This window comes from Canis lupus, chromosome 24 (assembly GCF_003254725.2).
Source record: "Canis lupus dingo isolate Sandy chromosome 24, ASM325472v2, whole genome shotgun sequence".
In the NCBI taxonomy this organism is placed as follows: domain Eukaryota; kingdom Metazoa; phylum Chordata; class Mammalia; order Carnivora; family Canidae; genus Canis; species Canis lupus.
This window is the reverse complement of record NC_064266.1, coordinates 16,295,406-16,317,921: the sequence shown is the minus strand read 5'-3', so window position 1 is coordinate 16,317,921 and position 22,516 is coordinate 16,295,406. Positions and strand designations below refer to the sequence as shown.

At 35.2% G+C, this 22,516-nt stretch overlaps 1 protein-coding gene across 4 annotated transcripts in view; it reads right to left on the bottom strand.

The window, feature by feature from the left end:
• Positions 1 to 22,516, bottom strand: part of GPCPD1 (glycerophosphocholine phosphodiesterase 1) — a 66,313-nt gene that overhangs the window by 29,392 nt on the left and 14,405 nt on the right. For 3 of the 4 annotated variants that reach the window (XM_035706053.2, XM_025469371.3, XM_025469369.3), the window contains exons 2-7: positions 19,665 to 19,741; positions 16,663 to 16,759; positions 12,201 to 12,285; positions 6,202 to 6,277; positions 4,286 to 4,327; positions 2,393 to 2,516 (exon numbers count right to left, since the gene is read on the bottom strand). In XM_035706053.2, the coding sequence (XP_035561946.1) occupies positions 2,393 to 2,516; positions 4,286 to 4,327; positions 6,202 to 6,277; positions 12,201 to 12,285; positions 16,663 to 16,759; positions 19,665 to 19,713 (473 nt within the window). In that variant the 5' untranslated portion in view covers positions 19,714 to 19,741. The remainder of the gene's footprint in view (positions 1 to 2,392; positions 2,517 to 4,285; positions 4,328 to 6,201; positions 6,278 to 12,200; positions 12,286 to 16,662; positions 16,760 to 19,664; positions 19,742 to 22,516) is intronic. The other variant, XM_035706055.2, reaches the window with a different exon arrangement.

The following is a 22,516-nucleotide window of genomic DNA, read 5'->3' as shown; positions in this document are numbered from 1 at the left end:
CTCCGGGCATGGAGCCTGCTTCTCTCTCTAGGTCTATCATAAATAAATAGATCTTTAAAAAAAAAATTAAAAAATAAAAAATAAAACATATAAGCTGTTGCAAAGTTTTTAAAGTCCTGATATTCTTGCAGATAAATTTATTTCCTACCCCATGAATGTTTATCACTAATACAAATTTGGAAGGAAAAGGTGGCCAGAACACAAATTTCTAGTTATACAATTTTTTAACTAAAGTTTATTATTATTATTTTTTCAGTAATCTCTACATCCAAAGTGGAGCTCAAACTCACAATCCTGAGATCAAGAATTGTGATCTTCAGACTGAGCCAGAAAGGCATCCTATAAACAATTATTTCAGTAGGAATCAGTTACTTAATTTGTAGAGCCTATCAAAGCAAAGTATGGTTATACAAAATTATTCCAATTTAAGCCTGGTTAACACAATAATATATACTAAGACTCAAAACAACTTCTACATAAGCAAGAATGATACTCAGTATGCATTTACACTCAGAAATTTGTAAGCGGAACACCAACCATTAATTATCTATTAATTTCTTAACTAAAATCAAGAAAAGAAGAAAATTCTCATAAACCCAACCAACCATCAGGTTTATCTTTTACAGTTATCCTTATTTCAGGGTCTTATTCTAAAAAGATACTTTATAGCTGTAATACAATTTATTTGCTTCTTTTCACATGTAAATACAAGATTCAATTATGTTAAGTAAGCATGCACTGCCCCCAGAGCGGGACCAGATCCATCACCCTGAGATCAATACATGATGAGCCAAACTCTAAAGTTGGACACTTAGCTGACTGAGTCACCCAGGCTGCCCCTCTGTTCCCCCCTCCCTCCTAGCTGGGGAAAAGGGCGCTCCTCTCTCTCTCTCTCACTCAAAAAAAAAAAAAAAATTAAAATAAGCTTTTAAAAAAGTCTAAAAGATTCAGTTACTTATGCGAAAGGCCTAGAAATGCTATGTACAAAGACAAGGTACACCCAAAACCTTTTGTTTCCTCTCAGAATAGAATAGCCAAAGCAAAAGACTGTAAAGTGCTACCCACACTTTCCCTTTTTTATGACTGGGGTAAACACTACAGTATTTAAGAAGTTATTACAAAACATTTATGGGTTATAAACTTCAGTACCTTGTAAGTTTTGTTATGAAGACAGTATTGTATTATTAATTACTTCAGTTGCTGAAAATGGCCGCTGCAACTCAGCTAACATTATTTCAGAGAAGGATGCATTATATACCAGAACTCACAACTCTCAGTCCTTAAGATATAAAAACTCAAAATGATAGCGCTGCCTGGGTCACTGAGAAGCCAGCTCACTTAAAGGTATGTATGATGACATTACAGAAAAATAAAGTTACTCCCTATGTAGCTATTATCATAAATACCAGCTATGTAGCTTGACATCTATTCTTAATATAGGAGTAAGAAGAAACTAATCTGGAACTGCTGTGATCACTGCTACCTTTCTTCATGAAAAAGTTTTCATTTTCAAGCCACAAGGAGTTTAGAACACTAAAGGATATTTCTAATAATCATATTTTTCTGTTTACACCATCCCCTCATTTAGCACAAATTCATTTCTGTCAATATCAATTTTAAAACAAACTATTGCTACACTAAGAAATTTTATTTTATTTTTTTTTATTTTATTTTATTTTTTATTTTTTAAATTTTTATTTATTTATGATAGTCACAGAGAGAGAGAGAGAGAGAGAGAGAGGCAGAGACACAGGCAGAGGGAGAAGCAGGCTCCATGCACTGGGAGCCCGATGTGGGATTCGATCCCGGGTCTCCAGGTTCGCGCCCTGGGCCAAAGGCAGGTGCCAAACCGCTGCGCCACCCAGGGATCCCTACACTAAGAAATTTTAAATGGGGGCATGTATGTGGCTCAGCTGGTTAAGTGTCCAACTCTTGGTTTCTGCTCGGGTCATGATCTCAGGGTCATCGGGCTGTGAGCTCAGCTCAGAGTCTGCTTGTCCCTCTCCTGCTCCTCCTCTAGCTTGTGCCTGTGCTCACGCAGGCTCACTCTCTCAAATAAATAAATAAAATCCTTAAAAAAAAAAAAAAAAAAAAAGAAACTTGAATGGCAGAAACTGCAAAGATATATATGCTTGAAAATCACTTACCTATATAGAAACAAAATTTTCTGATTTCAAATTTAGCAATTAATACTATGAGAAGCATGTTTATAACTATCTGCGTTAGGGAAGCTGTTTATTCCCACAAGACCCTTCAATTAGAAAATGTAACATTATCTGTAAGTGTGCTATATTCTTAGTTTATACACTTAAAGGCTAAAAACCAAATAGGTCAGAAATCTACAGCATTAGTAAAAATAAACAGCCTAAATGACAAACACACATGGTCATACCTAAATCTAGATTTTTTTAATTTCTTCTTTGTTATTGAGACAGGAGGTTTTTCAGAATAATGCAAACGCAATCTTATTTCAGTCTGACATGTCAACCATCCAGAATCCAAAGTTTCAACACCATCTGGCAGAGTAAATACAACAAACAGTAATTATTATACATACTTTTTGAAACAATTTGTTAAGTACAACAAACCTATGACAATTCTAGTTCATGTTCACATTTTAATACACTCAGTTTATATATATCACTGGAACTTCTCTACAAAGCAAACACACAGGTAGTCTTAAATTTATCACTAAAAAAACTTTTATACGAAGTAGGGGGGAAAAGTTAAATGTTAACAATTAGTCATATTTAACAACTTAAGTATATTAAAATATTCTTATTGAATCTATTATTGAAGTAATACCAATCTATTCCTGAAAGAATACATTCCTCACAGGCTCTAACATAGCAGCTGTTTCATGGGGGATCACTATCACACTTCCAAAGCATTACATGAGCTATTCAGCTAAAACTAGTTCTACCACTAGAGCTGCAGCCTGAGACATGAGAAGGTAAGAACAAAACTGTGAATCAATTTTGTATGCTTGCATTTATAAATTCTGCCATAAATAAATTGCATGACTGTGATAACACTGTGTTAGCATTATTTAACTTGAAGTTTCCTGCTAACAGATGTCATAAAATTATCATAAATACCAGAAAGCTGTCAACTGTTTATACCCAATTTTATCAAAAGGACTTAAAAAAAAACCCAGAAGCTTTTCTCTTAGGTATAACTTTAAAATGTTTAGTAGCTACCAAATTTTAAAAATAAAGAGAAACCACTATCCTCTCCTAACTTTAAACTGTTCTCAGAAATGGACAAAGTTGGTGAGATGGTTTTCTATCCTAAGAGCTAACTGAAGCCAAGTTTAAGAGAACTAAAAAAGGAAAGAAATGCCTGTAGTTGTAACTACACATAGATATTAACCTACAATAGAGGGACACGTCATGCCTTACAGTTAAGGACATGAGAAAGCTACTCCTCCATCCAAACAGGTAGCATAAATATCATTTTTTAAAAGATAAAGAGGACAAGACTATAAAACACTGAAACTAAAGCTATGCAAGTACCTTATATGTAATATAAATAACCCCAAATAAAATTAAGGAAAAGTTAAAATTTCTATCCAAATACTGCAAAAGCATGTACATTTTTCAAGTACATAAACATATGCAACCTAGCCATCAGCAATTTATTGCCGGTTCACAGTGTAAGCACACATTCTGCTCACCCTCTTTGTATCTTTGATTTCTATAGTATAGGATCTAAACTAAGAATTCAGTTTAGCTTGATAACGCTATTATACTGTGAGAACTACAGTCACTGAAGACAACTTGAATCCACAGAAAAAATTATTTAGTGAAGTAGAAAAACATAATGAATGCATGACATTTTCAACATATTCAGAAGAATTGTCTATTCTACTGTAAATTAATGTTAAAGTCTCAGGAGAATTACTGGAACATCTGTTTAACCTAGATTTTACTGTAAATGCATATATGCACAAAATGCACAAACTTAGCTTAAGAGTTCAGAATGTTTAGAAACATTAATACTAAATATAAGTGTGAAAAAATGATATGTTAACAGTTAAGTATAATACTTAAGTATATTAAGTCATTCACCTGAAGTCATCAAATAAAAAAACAAAAGGATACAATTTTAAAGCTTAAGAATTATATTACAAACTATTATTTAAAAAGAAATGTACTTGTTCCTTGGATCTAGTCTCTATTTTCAGTATCACACTATGTCATATTTCCCTGTGCTGTTTCTAATCAAATGTAAGGTAACATCCCAATTCTATCAGTAAAGATTGTCAAAACTCAGTCTCACTTACTGTGGATTCCAAATTGTCCATCGTCAATAATAATTTCACTTTCTAGAATTGAAGGAAAATAAAAAAACCTAGTTAAAATTCATGATGTATACAGAATGAACTGAGAAATTACCCACCTTAAGGATTTTTTAAATATGAAATCTAAAATTTTAAAGCAGCCCAAAGTGAATAAGCATATTTATTGTAGCCCTCAATCAAGAATTCCCTTTTGAGCAGGTTATCAAACAGTAAAAGTTCTTACAAACTTGGTGATGATTTGTAGTGTTACAAGAAGGGAGAGAAAATCCTCAGGTGCTCTAGAGGCACTGGAATAAATGTCTACACCCACCAGTTTCTGAGACAGGCTGCTGGACAACAATATCTTCTGGTTGATTTTTTAAACCAAAGGTCTTGGCACAATTAAAATGCTTATTCTTATGAAGTGCATATTCTGAACTTAAAACGTTCTCCTAGAATCCCAACTATTCTCTATAGCCAGCTACAAGCTTTACAAACAGCACAAACTTACCTGTATGTACAGAGCTGTGAGGAACTACCAAAAGAGTAAATGCTAGTACAATCCCTTCGAACAGAAGTTCAGCTACGTAAGAAAAGCTGATAAGCCCCACCCTCTTGAGTAAAACACTAATTATCTTCCCTGCTACTTCCTTTCCCAGTTTAACTTTAAACCTAAGTCTGAAATATTTGTCAAAATAACTGTGAGAATTCCCAGTAAAGATTCTTGGTAGATTTCACGCAGCTCTTAAGTTTAGAAGTTATGTTTTCCAAAAGTATAAAATTAATTTTTAAAAGACCAGAAACAAACATCCCATTTCTCACAGTAAGAAAATATATTTAACTGTAATGAGCTTCCAAATGCAAATTATTTTTTAAATGTTTAATACCTAATAATTTACAACCTCAGTATGGGACTATTATAATTCTAGAATACACTATCATGAAAATTCTAAATATACTATTAGAAATGTATTAAAACATAAAAAAAGAAAATCCAATAAAGAGGATGGAATGAAATATCTGTTTAAAAAAGATATGTTCTTGCCACAGGTTAAAGCAGGTTCTCTCACTACTTTCTAAGATAGCTACTAGCAAGCCATTTAAATTCTAATCTTTAAATTCTAATTTTCTCTAGAAACTAGAAGATACAGTTCTCAGCACTGAGTCAATTTACAGATGAATCCAAGTGGGTAATTTATATATAGGAAATGAACTTCAAATTTTAATCTCAGTATGGAAAAGGAAATTCAAAAATACTTGTATGAAGAGAAATACCATTTTTAGGCACAAGAAAACTGAATGATGTTTCAGTGAAAAAAACAAAAACAAAAACAAAAACAAAAGCAATTGAGTATCAATCTTAACACAGCCAGCAAGTATTTAAGTAAATCAAGAGAAAAATATGTCTGCTACAACCAAGAAATTTGAATGCATTCATACAAGTTTATTCAAGTATTTACTAGCTAAAAAAACAAAAAAACAAAAAACACAGAATAGGATAACTTTTTCTATTGCTCTTACTATTAAAGTCAAAATTTTAAGAATCTTTGTTTTGGATTAATTCTTTCCTCAAATGTCCTCAGCTCTCTGAGCAAGTAATCAAATAAAGCCATGGATGCTCAGTTAAGAAGGTTATTTTACAAACTTTGTAACTACTCCAAATGAAAATATTCCACAATAAATTAATCAAATCCCCCCCAAATAAACTTGGCAAGCATTTCTAACAAAGTTTATAAAGAAAGCAATTAAGAACTGTTTAGTTTCAAAAGATCCATGATATGCTAAGTGAAATTTGCAGTACTGACAATGCATTGACTTTATACTTTAGAATAAAAATTTATTAAATCCCACTAAGCCATTGTGCAGCATATTAGTAACTTTATGCATATGCCTCAAACAGATGCAGTTAATGCCCATACCTAAAGGGGTTATTGATCGTGGTTGTAGATGAGTCTCCCACTTGTGAACTATGACTTGGCATGGACCACCGATAGTCTGCAATTTAAAAGTTAAACGTCTGCAATAATTTCTTATATCTTATTTTCTACCCATGACTCCATTAGATGTTTGTGGCCTAAGTCTTATACTAAATATGAAACCAAAAGATTCATCTGTTATTTATCAATATTATATGCCAAAAATCAGGAATGTACCAGGTCACAAAACACGATGAGTGCTAGAAGAAAATGATGGTGAGGCAGTAAACAGAGAAAAATGAGATGAAATTGGCACATAAAATCATCTTAAACCCATCCTTAAATCTGCCTACAGTACTAAAAAGATTTTAACCTTTAGCTGATGTTCTGTCCTAAGTTAAAGCTAACACCAAATACACTTTATGCTTGATTATATCAGCAGTCAATGAGGTATTACTGAATAAAGTATCTCAAGTAATTCTCCAAGTGTTTGGGGAAAAAGCCTAAACTCTATGAAGTAGGAATAGTAGGCACAAATACTTCAAGATCAATGATCCTAAGTTACTCAAGGAACTAGAGAGCATAACAAAGTTCTTTGTTATAGTTAATAACAGGAAGAACATATTTCTTGTATCATAGTAATCAATGTTTCTGAAAAGCACAGGAAAACCCTTAAAAAAAGGATATGTGCATGAGTAAATTTGAAGGATAAGTTTGACAAAAAGGGAACATCTAGTTTTACTCTTTATACCTTACCGTTTATAAAACTCATACAGTGAGAAAAGGTCTAATACTGTTTTCTGTTATCAATTCTCTTACTAAAAGGGAAAATAAAACTTTATGTGTTAACGTCTACAGCAATTTAAAAACAAAAATAAACTATCAACAAAGATTTCCTACATACACCTAAAGGACTAAAGTACTTACTCAATGCTTCCTAATTTTACTTTAATTATTAAAAAAAAAAAAAAAATTGACTGGGACGCTTGGGTGGCTCAGCGATTGAGCCTTTGGCTCAGGGCATGATCCTGGAGTCCCAGGATCGAGTCCCGCATCAGGCTCTCTGCATGGAGCCTGCTTCTCCTCCCTCTTCCTATGTCTCTGCCTCTGTGTCTCTTATGAATAAATAAATAGAATCTTTAAAAAAAAACTTGACTAAATTTATGTGCCAAAATAAAACTCCTAATACACATTTTAGAAGTAAAATTTCAAAGCATAACTTTACAAGGTATTTTACATTTCTCTTCACATCTTCAGAAGACATTTAATAAAATACAAAGAAGCAAAAAGAAAACAAAAATCATTCATGATCACATCACTTAGGGATAATCGCTGATATTTTCATATAATATTCAAGCCCTTTTCTAGGCATATGTTATATACTCTTAAAAAGTGCAAAATATATAAACTTCTCTCTCTATATTGTACCCTTTAGATGGCATTAGGTACTCTATCATTTTACATGGTTTCAATATTGATTAATAATAAATGTGCCAAATGGTAACAAATGAGTATGAGACCAGACCAATTAGGCACATTAAGTAATTAAATGCAAGAGATATTCTGTTATTTCAAAATAACCAGACGTTGAAATCTTTTTTAAAACTTGCAAATTTTTGAACTTTGAAAACTAAAAAGAGCATTAGATATTCATTCAAATCACTGACCCTGGGATAATATAAGCAAATCCTCATTTTCTCTAGCTGAACACCTCCTTGTTTTAAGCATTCACTACGAATTGGTAGACTCGGCAGACGTTCCTAACATTTTTTTAATGTGAAATTCCTCATCTTAAATATAGCGAATTTCCTTTACACACACAAAAAAAAAAAAAAAAAAAAAGGAGAGATACATTTAATCCCACATCTGCTAGATGTTTTCTTTTTTTTTGCTAGATGTTTTTTACTATGACTTTTCCCTGTTACATTCTTTCAAATGTTTTTTTAACATCAAAGTTTCTGATCCTCTAAAGATGTAAATATATACATTAAAAAAGGAACATTTCTTAGCCATAGACAGTAACCAGAGAGATCTAACCTATACCCTTCCCCCGTTCCTCTCATGTCCCCTGCACACCAAAAAAATCCCCTTTGCTACAAAGATGGTACAGATCTACATTTTTATTAAGTTACTGACCAAAAGTGATTTCAAAGGGTGCCAGGCACATATTATTAAATATCAGCAGGGATAAGAAGTAGACAGAAGAAAGGAAAGTTTGGTTTTTGTTTTCATATCACTTCAGGTGTCAGGGGAATTTTACAAAGTGCTGACTACATTATCTACATTTAATCATGTAAGTATGCCCTGTAGATAAAATATTTGGTAGAAAACATATTTTAGTAATATCTTAATAACTCCACCCTCATCTGCTTCAGTAGCAAATCCACTACTCACTGCAAAAAACCACCTAGGCTTGAACAGAATAGAGCATTTGAGGAGCAGTCCAAAGAGCTGATTTCAGAGGACTTCTAATTGTGTAAACAAGAGTTCACACTACAAATCCATGTTTGTTGGTACAACAAAGTGTTACAATATAGAACAAAAATTCACCAAGCTTTAAAATGCAGTGAACTTTCAAAATTGTTACGACAACTTTATTAAACTTTAGAAGGTGATCTTAAATTTCAGCTTACTGAACTTCTTAAAAACGATTTAAGCCCTGAGCACTGGTAAATTAAAATCTCAGGAATGACTTCAAAACATGCAATCCTTTTTTAATATGCTAAATATAATTAATAAACTCATTCTTCAAGATCTTAGAAAAAAAGAACAGTGCCATTCTATAAAAGGCTGCCACAATTTTAAGTACTTTGGAGTCAAGTGCTTTGATCTTTGAAGAAAAAATAACATTATCAGTCCAAGACATTATTCCATTAATAGTACTGATAGTTGTTTCATAATTTAGCATATATTAAATCAAATGATTGCTGAAATGTTTCCAAATGAGCATATTAATAAAAATAATATATTTCTACAAAGAAAAAAAAGCATAATGACTGTTTTCTTAAATAGTGACAGACATCACTCTGCTGCATTAAGCATTGAGAGAAAAAACACATAGACTGAGGTTTTTGGTCTGTTTTGTTCTGAACAAACCATGTAGCAAAATTATCACCCCATGAAAATGTATTGTAAACTTCTAAAATGTTATTGACTGTTGTTGTCTTTCCATATTTTCAGGGGGGAAAAAAGGGTACATGTAAAAGGGGCTCTGAGAAGTTTTTACCTATGATGGCAAGAGGACACTTACTAAAAATCTAATTTTTTATAAGACCAATAAAAAAATGGTCACTTAGGATAAGCGTGAGAGGAAGAAAGCGAGGCAAACATCTATGAGATGGCTCAAGTCTGAAGTTAACAGCTAAAATTCCAGAAGAATTTTATTAAGAAAACCACTGTACAAAATAAGAACCTAGGCTATTCTATGTGCCTATCACAGATGATTGATTCTTTTGCTAAAGGATTTAAACAAAAATCAAGGGAGATTAAGAACAAAGTAAGGGTTTGTAATGAATCTAATTATGAGTGAATGTGAAGACCTATAAAAATTAGAAACAGAGAAGTTACCAAAAAATAAAGAGCTATTTCCATTTAAATGAAGGGAAAATCACAGACAACATTATTAAAAATTGGCTAACATTTCAGTATCAGGTTATATCACTAATTCTGGCAGGATGAGCATAGATTTAAAAAATGTTTACATAAATGTTCATTGAAAAATTATCTCCGGGGAAGATGTGAAATTAATGGACCATCTGCAGACTCACACCTGTGTCTTCATTCCAAGAATATCTACAACCTTTGTTTGCTATGTTCAAGACAGTATTTTGATTTGTCACCTATAAAATTATTTTAAAATTCAACATATTAACACCTCATTCTAATTCTACAAAGACAATAGGTAGCTATGGAGAGTTGAGAGAAAAAGGACTTCAAGACTTTTCTAAACTACAAAGAATATGCCAGGAAGAGCAAAAATGGAAGAGAAAATATGAATGGTAAAATTTTATTTGCAATAAAATTTTAGCAATGAAAGGGACCTAAGAAATCTATAGTCCAAGCCCTTCATTTTATAGATAAGAAAACTGAAATATGAAGGCCAAGTGACAAGACCACAGATTTTTAGCTTAGGCTCTAGAAATGCTTGGGTAGACTACCTCCTCTAAAACTTTTGACCCAGCAAAATTAATCTTAACTACTACTCATTTCAGCTTTTCAATGTTTCAAAATTACTTTGCTTTCCTAGCATTCTTTATTTTCATAAAATATATATTTCAATATTTTACACTTTACAACTTCAGATTCTTTGTACATTAGTTTTATCATTTGACAATGCACATGAGACAAAGTTTCATAATTATTTCTATTTAAAATTATGTTTCATTTAAAAAGCGCCACCTACTTTTAAAAGAAAAGAAGTGTCACTTTAAGCTGGCACGTGGAAAAAAAAACCCTCTAGCTATATGCATGGGATTTTATGTAGCTATTTACTCTAGTCCATGAAAAACATACTTACCATGGCAGCCCCTGCATCACACGGTACATGTGTACACGATACAGAGCACCTACTTAAAGAAACACACTCACCAACACATACTGTAAACTTTTGCAAGTATTACAAGGGGAAAAACTTGTTTTTTACTGTAAGCAGACTTCTCGCCAATTTTTTTCAGAAAGGCAGTTTGGACTGATTTGCTGCTTTTGGTTACATTTTCAATGAGGAGGGAAAATACTGTAGGTTGGCTTAATTTGATCTATGTTGACAATAGTCTTACTTTAGAAAATTATGCCCAAAGGACTCATGATTTTTCTTGTCCAAATGCCCAAATTAGGTTGACTTCACAAATTACGAATTTCATATACCAGGATCCTCAAAAAAATTTTCAATGTCATGAGTGCTAGGACCTACTTATTGCTGCACAACTGTTCAATTTATATTGAAAACCTGCCACAATGCATTAACCCTTATGCCAAACAAATGATCTTCCTTAAGTCATTAAAATGAGACTATTGTCAAGATAAGCCAACACAACGATCAACCATAATGAAATTTAATTACTGAGTATTTACAATATATTCTTGGAATAAGAAACGTAATAGGTGCAAAAGACAGCTGAAGTGGCTTTGTCAGTTTTTTCTTTTCTACAATGGTGGCTAAGAGAATGAACAGTGGCTGCTTGCATTTTTCACAAGTAACAAGTATTCAGTGATCCCAAAGGGAAATAAAATTTTTAAAACAGTTTAATCCATGTTTTGCTTCCTAGACTCCTGCCTAAACCCCTGCTCATATGCAGCCCAAGTGTGCTCAAAGATAAAAATCTGAAGGAAAAGAATCCTTTCAGGAAATAAGCATCTTTAAAATAAGAGGGAAAGAATCAACTTTTTTCCTTTTCTAAATATGAAAACAATCCCAAAATAATAAATCATTGTGAGCAAGCAGATTAAACAGATACTCCAAAGGCCTTCAGAAAAGATCCTATCTATCAACATCATGGTTGAAAAAAATCTAAGAGGAATGACTTCAGTTTTGAAAGGAGTTAAAACAATGCAGCCACTAAGAGATGGCTGTCGTGAAATAATTTTTTAAAATAATTACTTAAAGCTGGCTATACACTCCTTCAAATGTATTGATACCACATAAGGATTAAAAAATGAAACAAAAAGAAAACCCTTTTAACTGGTTACTAGCAGGATTACAAAAGTTACAGAAAAAGCACAGCTACTGCGAACACTCGTTTATCCTTAAAACCAATTTCTTAACAAGAATACTGCAGAGTATACTTACTAGTAGTCTTTTAAACATTCCACTGCAGACACTGTCTGCATCTGAAGGGCTACATCCTTGCTTTTTAGCACTAAAATATTATTACTCTAGAGTTCTGTTGTCCTTATTTGATCAAAACAAACTTGTATTATTTTAAATGTTTCCAAACTTAAAATTCGTTGCTTTTGAAAGGATTAAGTCTGTTAAAGACACTGGAAACTAGATAAAGAAAACATACCTTTGGTTCTAAAAAGCACCCTTTGAAGTAGCGATACTGAACTGATACTCCTCTAGTGAGTACAATGGTTGCTTTCCATAACATGCTGTGAGGAAAAAGAATTAGAGCAACTATTAATATCAAACTAAAATGCATAAAGACTTCAAAATTCATGAAACCCCTCAAGCAAGGTCTGTGATCAATACTATTTCTTTATTCCTACACAAAAGTATACTCCAGGCCTACTACACCAGGTGCTGGGAACACTGTGATGAGTAAGTGTGCCCTATCTTCAAGCAGATTGCTTTCTGGTGAGGACAAATAACCAAACATACAGTGTAAAGAGTACTTAACCTTGCTGACATGACAGGAAACTTCCTCCCTCAAGGAGGAAGAACTGTCTGAGAGAAGTCCTACATAATGAGAAGGAACCAGCCATACAAAGTCGAGAAGTATTCCAAACAGAAAAAGTAGCACAAAGATTAAAGTGAGAGTCCGAATCTTCTCTGACTTCCCATTTAGTTCAAGATATGACAGGGCTGCTAAGAGGCTTTGGGGCTGAGGCAGGTAAGTTATACTCCTGTTCCCAAATGTCCCTGGTCCTGACTGTCCTGTCCAGCCTCCGGTTATTCCCCTAGCCAAACAACTGGGATTTATATCTTACATGTTGCAACTCACTGTCTTCCTCTGAACTATACTATGCTAACAGTCTACTGCTATTCTAAAGCTTTGACTCAACAGTAAGAGCAGTCACTACAATTTATGATTATAACTGATTTTTTTACCTTCCAATCATAGACCAGTGGTATCCAAAGTGTGATCCAGAATCACCTTGGAGCTTGTTAGAAATGCAAATTTTCAGGCCACACCTAGACCTACTGAATTAGAAACTCTGGAAAGGGGAGGAGTCCAGCAATCTGTAATTTAACAAGTCTCCAGGTGACTCTGATGATGAACACTTAAGTTTGAGAGCCACTATCATAGACCATTACCTAAACATTAATTCAGCATGAATAGTTTAGAAAATAAACAGCAGCTCCAAATGTTCTTCCATGATACCAGATGGCTAGCACTGCTCCCCACCTTGCTCTGCCAAGGCAGGCTTTAGGGCATTATCCTTACTCTGACTCAATCCTGGGTTCCTAACAAAATATCCATAACCACCTGTCACCCATGGTCAACAATTAGATTAATCTGGTAGTAATAAAATACATATGCCCTGGCTCCACTCTGGGAGACTGATTTCACAGGTCTGGGTGGAGCCTGTTCATGTGGAATTTGATAAAACTTCACAGGATAGCTGAATATATAAGGTTGGTTGAGAACTACTGCTGTACAGCAATAACAGCAAATGCTTGGCACATGTATCCGTACTACTTTTCCCTGATAAGCCTCAGAATCCTTTTCAACACACTCTACCAACTCTGAGGTGAAATTATTTTCCATCTCGGTTACAAAAGTGGCAATGTTCTAGTACTATTTCATTTATAAAACAGAGTATATGAAACCAGCCCCAGATGTGTACAATAGAATTAGCAGAGAACTCTGAAAAATGTGCTGGGGCCCCTCTCCCATGCACTATTCCTCATTCTCCAGGGGTAGAATCTAAACATGCGTATTTTTTAAAGCCCTCACAAGAAAGTCTAACATGCACCCCTGGTTAAGAACCACTAAATGAAAAAAGAGATAGGGCAGCCTGGGTGGCTCAGCGGCTTGGCGCCGCCTTCAGCCCAGGATGTGATCCTGGAAACCTGGGATCGAGTCCCACGTCAGGCTCCCTGCATAGAGCCTGCTTCTCCTTCTGCCTGTGTCTCTGCCTCTCTCTCTCTCTCTCTCTGTGTCTCTCATGAATAAATAAAATTAAAAAAAAAAAAAAAAAAAAGAAAAAAGAGATACAGCAAAGCAATGGGTTTTTTATTCCACTTCCCTAAGTAAATGCTGCAAAGTTAAAAATGAACCAGAACTGTTCAGTGACATCAAAAATGAACATAATCTGGGATCCCTGGGTGGCACAGCGGTTTGGCGCCTGCCTTTGGCCCAGGGCACGATCCTGGAGACCCGGGATTGAATCCCACATCGGGCTCCCAGTGCATGGAGCCTGTTTCTCCCTCTGCCTGTGTCTCTGCCTGTGTGTCTCTCTCTCTCTCTCTGTGACTATCATAAATAAATAAATAAATAAATAAATAAACAAACAAACAAACAAACATAATCTGATGAAATTCAAGAAAAATCAGCCAGATGGGCAATGAGGCTCGATTTTGAATTGCCCGCATATCCTCCCCCAAAATACCATAAAATCTACAAGAAAAGCAAATATACCCACAAGTGACCCACATTTTCCCCATTATTAGGAACAATACAACTTTCAAATACAACACAACTTTCACATCATATGGGTATGATACTATTTTGATAGTATCCTAAAGGGGTCTTGTCATTATAAGCCTGTAGGTATGGAGAGGCTTGAGACTCTGAAAAAGAGGTACAAAGGACTTAGATGCAAAGCACACTGAAATCCAAATAAATACAATTCTAAAACACAAGAATGGTGTCCAAGGCAAATGTTTTTTGTATCCTCTTGTATCATCTACTTCCTCTCTCCATGTGAAACACTTTATCTGCCATATGTGAATCAATTATATTTCAGTGTGCATCAGCAAGGTAAAAGTGGCTGGTCCCTTAAAATTACGTCGTTAAGTGTTATCTCATCTGTTCATCTAACTTTGCCCAGGTTGGCTGAAATGGACTTAAGACAGGTGACAGGGCAGCTCAAGTATTAAGAGCAAGGTGTGTTTTAAGAACAAGTTCAGAAAGACATAAGGTTTTACTTCAGACAGGAGTGGCTGATCTGAAAATGGAGGAAAAAAATGACCACTTGATGAGAATAAACATTTTGTTCCTCTGTGGTCCCAATATTATTTGCCAATAAAATGTTATTTATGATAACAGTTGAGAACTGGCTGAGAAAATATGTCACACTAATGACAAGTAGGAAAAGGCTGTTTTATATACAATTTGTTTTTCTTTTCATTAACTTGCATCATGGTACTGTATTGTTATCTTCTTTTGCTTTGCCATCCATGCTCCTCAAACTATGAAGGACCAGTTTCTGTTTGCTTGTCTGTCCTGTAACTAAAACTCCTGGTCTATGTGCAACAGAGATGAGTCCACATGCACTCATGCTTGAATGTCCCAGCTATGTCAAATTGTTATAAACATTTCTAAATGCTTGCTCTTAATATCTGTATTTCTCACATAATGCACTGATTATTAGATAAGTTTTTTTTTTTTTTTTCAAAAGTTTTTTTCCTCTAGCACTGGCCCACAAACCACATTTTCAATAACACTGCTCTACAGGAAAACAATGTGAGCTTAATAATCACGTAATCTGGTGTTTCTCCCTATGGCCACTGCATGTGTTTATAATACTATTTAAGATCTCCTCTTACCTTACCTCCCACACATACACCTTGATAACCTATAACACTTCCAAATATCCCTAAGTGAAGAAGTACCATCTTTGTCAACATTTAGTGATTCTATCCTAATCCCTTTACCATGCAGATGAAAAAATCTAGGACTAGAGAAATTAGATCTGCCTAAGATCTACATAATGTCATTTGCAAACTCATTCCAGTACACTAGCTAAAATATTTGTTCCACTCTCTGCTATAGAAAATTATTTTATAGGCTAAAGCAAAAACCAAATCTTTTATCAAGAATACATATTGGGAGCCAAAAGACAATACCTAAAAATAAGTTTAATAAAAAGGCAATATGAGCCTGTTATTTAGAAATATAGTGGTTAACTACCAAAAGAACGAGCCAAAAGGGACACCTGGGTGGCTCAGCGGTTGAGCATCTGCCTTTGGCTCAGGGCGTGATCACAAGGTTCCAGGACGGAGTCCCACATCTGGCTTCCTGCATGGAGCCTGCTTCTCCCTCTGCCCATGTCTCTGCCTCTCCCTCTCTCTCTCTCTCTCTCTCATGAATAAATAAAATCTTAAAAACAAACAAACAACAACAACAACAAAAAACAGCCAAAAGTTGAAAATGGCTGAGGTGGGAAATTTAGAAACAGAGAAACTTATTATTTTTTTTTTTACACAACTAACCTTGTACAATCACTTCATTCTTTATGTACATGCAATAACTCTCATTAAAAAAACAAACAAACAAACAAACAAAAAACAGGGCAGCCCGGGTGGCTCAGCAGTTTAGCTCCACCTTCACCCCAGGGCCTGATCCTGGAGACCTGGGATCAAGTCCCACACATCAGGCTCCCTGCATAGATGGAGCCTGCTTTTCCCTCTGCTTGTGTCTCTGCCTCTCTGCCTGCCCCCCACCCCCATATCTCTCATGAATAAATAAAAAAATCTTACAAAAAAAAAAGACAAAAACTATACGAAGTTATCTTAGAAACCACCCAAGTTTCCAATTTGAATGTCACAATTATTCTGTATCCTGTTATTGCCCTTCTTACCTTTCACCTGTCTCATTTTCTGGAAGAAGAGCCACAGCATTCTGAGGACTCCAGTTTCCCAAAGCATCACAGCTTCCACATATGGCAAAAACTTCTCCTAAAGAAACAGGACAACCAGTTATAGTAGGCTAAGTAAGAAAATATCAAATTTTAGTTTTAGGAAGCAAGAAAGGGCAGTCAGTTGCAACAGTTCACCTGGATGCACAGTTACCTTTAGATTAGATGGAGAAGAAGCCTCACTGGAAACATGTATTGGACTCAGGCACCATACTAATACCTGCATTAACTTGACCTACCTCTACAGAATTAAAACGAAAGAAAAGGAGAGATGTGTAGGAATGAACTATTCTTCATTTGTTCAACCACTTAATTGAGCCAATAACAAGCATCAAGAAAACAAAGTGATCATAGCACAGTTCCTGCCTGCAAGGCAGCTTCCAATTTAAAAAGGCACACACTAAGTGCATGTAAGTATTCTAGAGAAATAATAACCAATATTTTCTAGGAATTCAAACAGTGGCATTAAATAGGCTAAAGACTAGGAAAATTATCAATGGGACAGGAGCAATTTAACAATAAAAAGAAAATCCTCAAAACAAAGACTTACATAGTGAAAAATCTAGTTTCCCTTACTAAAATAATGACTATTGTTTTACCTGAACATTCCTCATCAACAAACTACAATATAGCTATCACCTATATTTACTAAATTATGTATATTCAGCAAAAGTCTACAATTTCAGGGTGCCCATGTGGCTTAGTCAGTTGAGCATCTGACTCTTGGTTTCAGCCTGGGTCATGATCTTAGACTGTGGGATCAAGCCCTGCCTTGGGCTCCATGCTGAGCAGGGAGTCTGCTTGAGATTCTCTTGTGCCCTCTCCCTCGGTGCACCACCCCCTCAACCCCCAGCTTGCATGTGCACTCTCTAAAATGAATAAATCTGGGATGCCTGGGTGGCTCAGCAGTTAAGTGTCTGCCTACAGCTCAGAGCATGGTCCTGGGGTCCTGGGATTGAGTCCTGCATCGGGCTCCCTGTGTGGAGCCTACTTCTCCCTCTGCCTATGTCAGCCTCTCTCTCTCTGTCGCTCATGAATAAATAAATAAAATCTTAAAAAATTAATAATAATAAAATAAAATGAATAAATCCTTAAAACAAACAAAACAATTTCTTGAATATAAGCATGGAGAAATCTTTGACTTATATATCAATACATTCTGAGTTACTCTAACTAAAATTCCTAAAGAAAAAGATAATGAACTGAGCCCAAGTGAACAAAGTTCAGTACAAACTCCTCTACATTCTGAGTAGGCTTTAGCCACCTACATGAGCATTCTGTAAGCTTGGACTATCTAAAACTTAACTAATATTTCAAGTGTGACAGTCATTCAGGAGTTTTTGGGGTTTGTCAAACAGAGCGGTTACATATAGAGATTTGTCAAAATATTCACCAATCCTTTAGAGTAACCAGATTTTGTTTTGTAATAAACTTAGGTTATCACTGTCTTCACTGATTAAAAAGAAAGATAAACTGTTGCTAAATATAAATATTCATTCCCAAAGTCATACACGTTGCTGTGCACACAGTCTTCTCCTTTGCACCCACAGATTCATCTACATTCATATGCATCATCATCTTCCCTCTGGTCCTCGAGAATAAGATCCTTATCAAGCTCACCCTTCTATGGCTAATTCTGTGCCCGGTCCATTTGCCTGACATGGCCAGCTCCTTCTAGCTTAAACTGGCTTCATACAATTCCCTGAAAGGGTACAATATAGTTTTGTCTTCCCTCTGCAAAGAAGGCTCACGCTGGACTAGAGGCAAGCTCTTGACCCAAACAAACCACCCTATCAGCTGACCAGCAATCTTCAACCTGCAGAGTTCTGCCCAGAGATGGGAGCTGTACCAGATCTTTTTTTTTTTTTTTAAAGGCTTCATTTATTTATTCATGAGAGACACACAGAGAGGCAGAGACACAGGCAGAGGGAGAAGCAGGCTTCCTGTGAGGAGCCTGATGTGGGACTGGATTCCAGGACCCCAGGATCACGACCTGAGCTGAAGACAGACACTCAACCACTGAGCCACCCGGGCGTCCCTCTACCAGATCATCTTGGCTAAGAATCTGAACTTGGACAATCATATACTCTGTCAACTGCTCTGATGGCTACTAGACAAAGATGATGGATATACAGAGTGAATCATTTACTTATTCTTTGAATGCATATTTACCCCTGCTCTGAGCCAGGCACTGTTAGGTACATGCATTAATATGACAAGACAAAGTCACATTTTCACAGAGCTTACAATCTATTCATAAAATTACTCAAATAATTCCATAAAATCTGTAAGGTACTACAAAAAAGTCCTAGAACTTTGAATTTCATAGGGGTAGCTAAATGTGGGGTTAGAGTAAGGAGAGTTAAAGAAGAAGGGAGGCCACAGATCGAGAAAGAGGAAACAATTTGAGAAAGGCCCAAAAGGGGGAAAGACTGTAACAGCTTTGAGGAACTTGCCAATTTAGTGAGAGTATATTAAATAAAGAGACAGAACCCCGAGTATGATACTATTTTGATAAGCTATTTACCCTAAAATTACTCCACACTGCTTTAATAGCAAAAAATACAGTAAGCCAAAAAAAACATTTACAAATACGGAACACAGTTATCTTAACCAAACACTTCACTAACTTCTTACACTAGCAAAATTTCCCTCATTTCCGTGGTAATTAAAAATCATAGTCAAACTATCCTTGTTCTGTGCAAAATAAAATAAATTCACAGCTTTCTTCGAAAATATGAGATTAAGACATTTACTATTTGGGGAAGTATTTTTTTTTCCCTTAAGTTTACTACACTACAAGCACATTTCTGAAATCAGGCGAGCCCCAAAGATAGTTTCATCTAAAAATTAAGCCCATTATAACAACAAACTCCATATTTAGATAATCAAGAAAAATACTCATTTAATTTAAAATTTTGTTTTAGAGTGAAACTTTACAATACCTGGTAAAAGAGTTCCTCTTATTTCAAAGGTAACCTGAGAAGGTGTCATTCTGATGGATTTATTTTAGAATGTTGAGCTAGGAAGAAAAAGAGAAGATGTCATGTGAAATATACAAAAAGCTTAGCTGAAGATAGCCACCACCAAGAAACAAATTAAAAAACAAAAATAGATCAAAACTGTGAGCAAAAGATTTCAGAAAACTTATATATAAAGACTGAATTCTTTAGTAAGTACCTAGTAATTTTTAGTGTCTAATGTTGAAACCTATTCTGTGTGTATGGACCAGAAAACTACAAAAACAAGTGTGTCCTTTTTTTTTTTTTTTTTTTTAAGGATTCAAGATTGTCCTGTTACAAACTTTCTCTTCTGATAAGCAGCTGCTCTGAACTCAACCTATCTTTCCTGACCAGGCTCATGCTATGATGGAGAATAAAAAGCAAAACAAAAACAAAAAACAACCACATATAGAAAAAAAGTTGGCTCACAAGAGGATTTCTATTTCAATAAGGTTTCAACTTTACTAGCAAGGAAACTGAAGTACCATTCACTGAAACAAAACTATGTTCTGCAACAAGATGCAGATTCTGCTTCTAAGTAATGTAACCAATAACTTAAAAAAAACCTCCCCTATAAACCATTCTTTCCAGATTTTCTCTGTATTAACCACTGGACTGTCATTACTCTTATTCTGTAGACTCAAATTTAGAGCCTCAACTCTGCAATCTATTACCAAACCCTGTTGATCCTAATCTTTTTTTTTTAAAGATTTTATTTATTCATGAGAGAGAGAGAGAGAGAGAGAGAGAGAAGCAGAGACACCGGCAGAGGAAGAAGCAGGCTCCATGCAGGGAGCCCAATGCGGGACTCGATCCCAGGTCTCCAGGATCACGCTCTGGGCTGAAGGCGGCGCTAAACCGCTGCGCCATCCGGGCGGCCCAACCCTGTTGATTCTAACTGATCTTACATACATGCCGTTCTTTCTACTGTCTGAACTTCAATCAAAATCCTAAGTATACTAACCCGTATTTTGGCTTCTAAATGTCTTCCAAAAAATAATACATTTTACGCCAGTTAGAATATTCTTCCTCATGACCTTGACTTAGAATTACTTCGATTACTTACAGAAATCTAAACCCCTAATCCTTCAACGTCCTATTCACATTTTCTGATTTTTCATTTCTTGGTTGTTTTTTCCCAGCCAAACCAATCTGTTTATAACCCCCTAATTTAAGTACCTAAGGGTGGGGAATGCCTGGGTGGCTCAACAGTTGAGTGTCTTGACTCTAGCTCAGGGCATGATCCCAGAGTTTTGGGATCAAGTCCCACATGGAGCTCCCTGCAGCGAGCCTGTTTCTCTCTCTCCCTGTCTCTACCTCTCTATGACTCTCATGAATAAATTTTAAAAAAAAAATCTTAAAAAAAAAATTTAAGTACAAAAGGAAGATAACAAATAGATTTTTAAAAAATATATACAGTATCAATTCTAAAGAAGGCTATTTAATTCATATATAGAAAGAACACACTCTACAAAAGGGCAGATCATAGTCTACATAACTTCTCCAATACTCCCCTAAATTTTGAACCCCAATTCACCAATGTTCCTAAAAGAATTCCAATTTCTTTACTGTGCATCATTTCATTAATTTATCAGCTTAAATGTTATTTGTACTTATACATTATTTTAAAAATCATAAAGTAAGTTTCATAGCTATTCATTCTTCTATTTCCCCTTTGCTCCCTTTCCCTCCCCATGAACACATGCCCAACTCTGTAATGCCCATTCAGTGGACACTGCTGCTCAGGTAACTACACTTCCAAGTCAAGGCAGATATAAAGCAGCAGTTCTCACGGGGGACAATTCTGCCCTTCAAGGGATGTTTGGCAATGTCAGGACATATTTTTGGTTGTCGCAACTGGGAGTGATACTGCTGGCATCTAGTGGGTAGAGGCCAATAGTACTGCTATACACCATGTAATGCACAGAACAGCTCTCCATAAGTAATTGTCCAGCTCCAAGTATCAATAGGGCTGAGGCTGAGAAACCTGACCCACAGGGGGCTGCTCTGAAGGTCAAGAATCCAGACTCAAAGTTAGCTACAAACTACCATCCCACTTACATCTCTGATAAAACGTAAATGTTGAATATTCATATTGAGAAAGACCACCAGTCAATGTGGTTTCATATCACCTGAATACAGAATTCTCTATTTGATAACTCCACCATTTCACTTAGAAAATCCGTTATGCACTGGAGAAAAAACCTTAATCAAAATGATTTCTGTGTCTAATAAACATGATCTATTTAAAGCATATACATCCAGTTCTAACACTGCTAAAGAATGTTCTAAATCTTAAAATAGCTGTAGATTGATAATCCCCTCATTAAGCAATCATTATCCAAGTATCTTATTAGCTCTCCTTTAACATGACATCTGATACGAATCTGAGTACTAACTCTTGGAATATTTCCTTTTCTAATAATTAAATAGTTCACTGAAACACCAAACTCTTACATTTAATTTATGTCATAAAGAAACCTCAGACAAGCAAAAGAGCTTGGCTTTTACATAACTGAATTAATTTTGAGACACAGCAGAAAGCCCCATCATCCACCAAAACTGCTGAATAACCAACCTTAATCTCAAACTTTAACTTCTACTTTCACCCAGTGTTTACTGTCAGTTTTCAAAAAAGGACTACACAATCTCATCTACAAAATTACACAGTTGCTACTCAACTATTTTTTGATCAATTTTAAGTATCTATTCTAGCTAATTTTAGGGAAATCAAAAATAATTATTCCTATTTATCAAAATCAACTGGCACAAAATTACCTTTAAATTTCTACTGC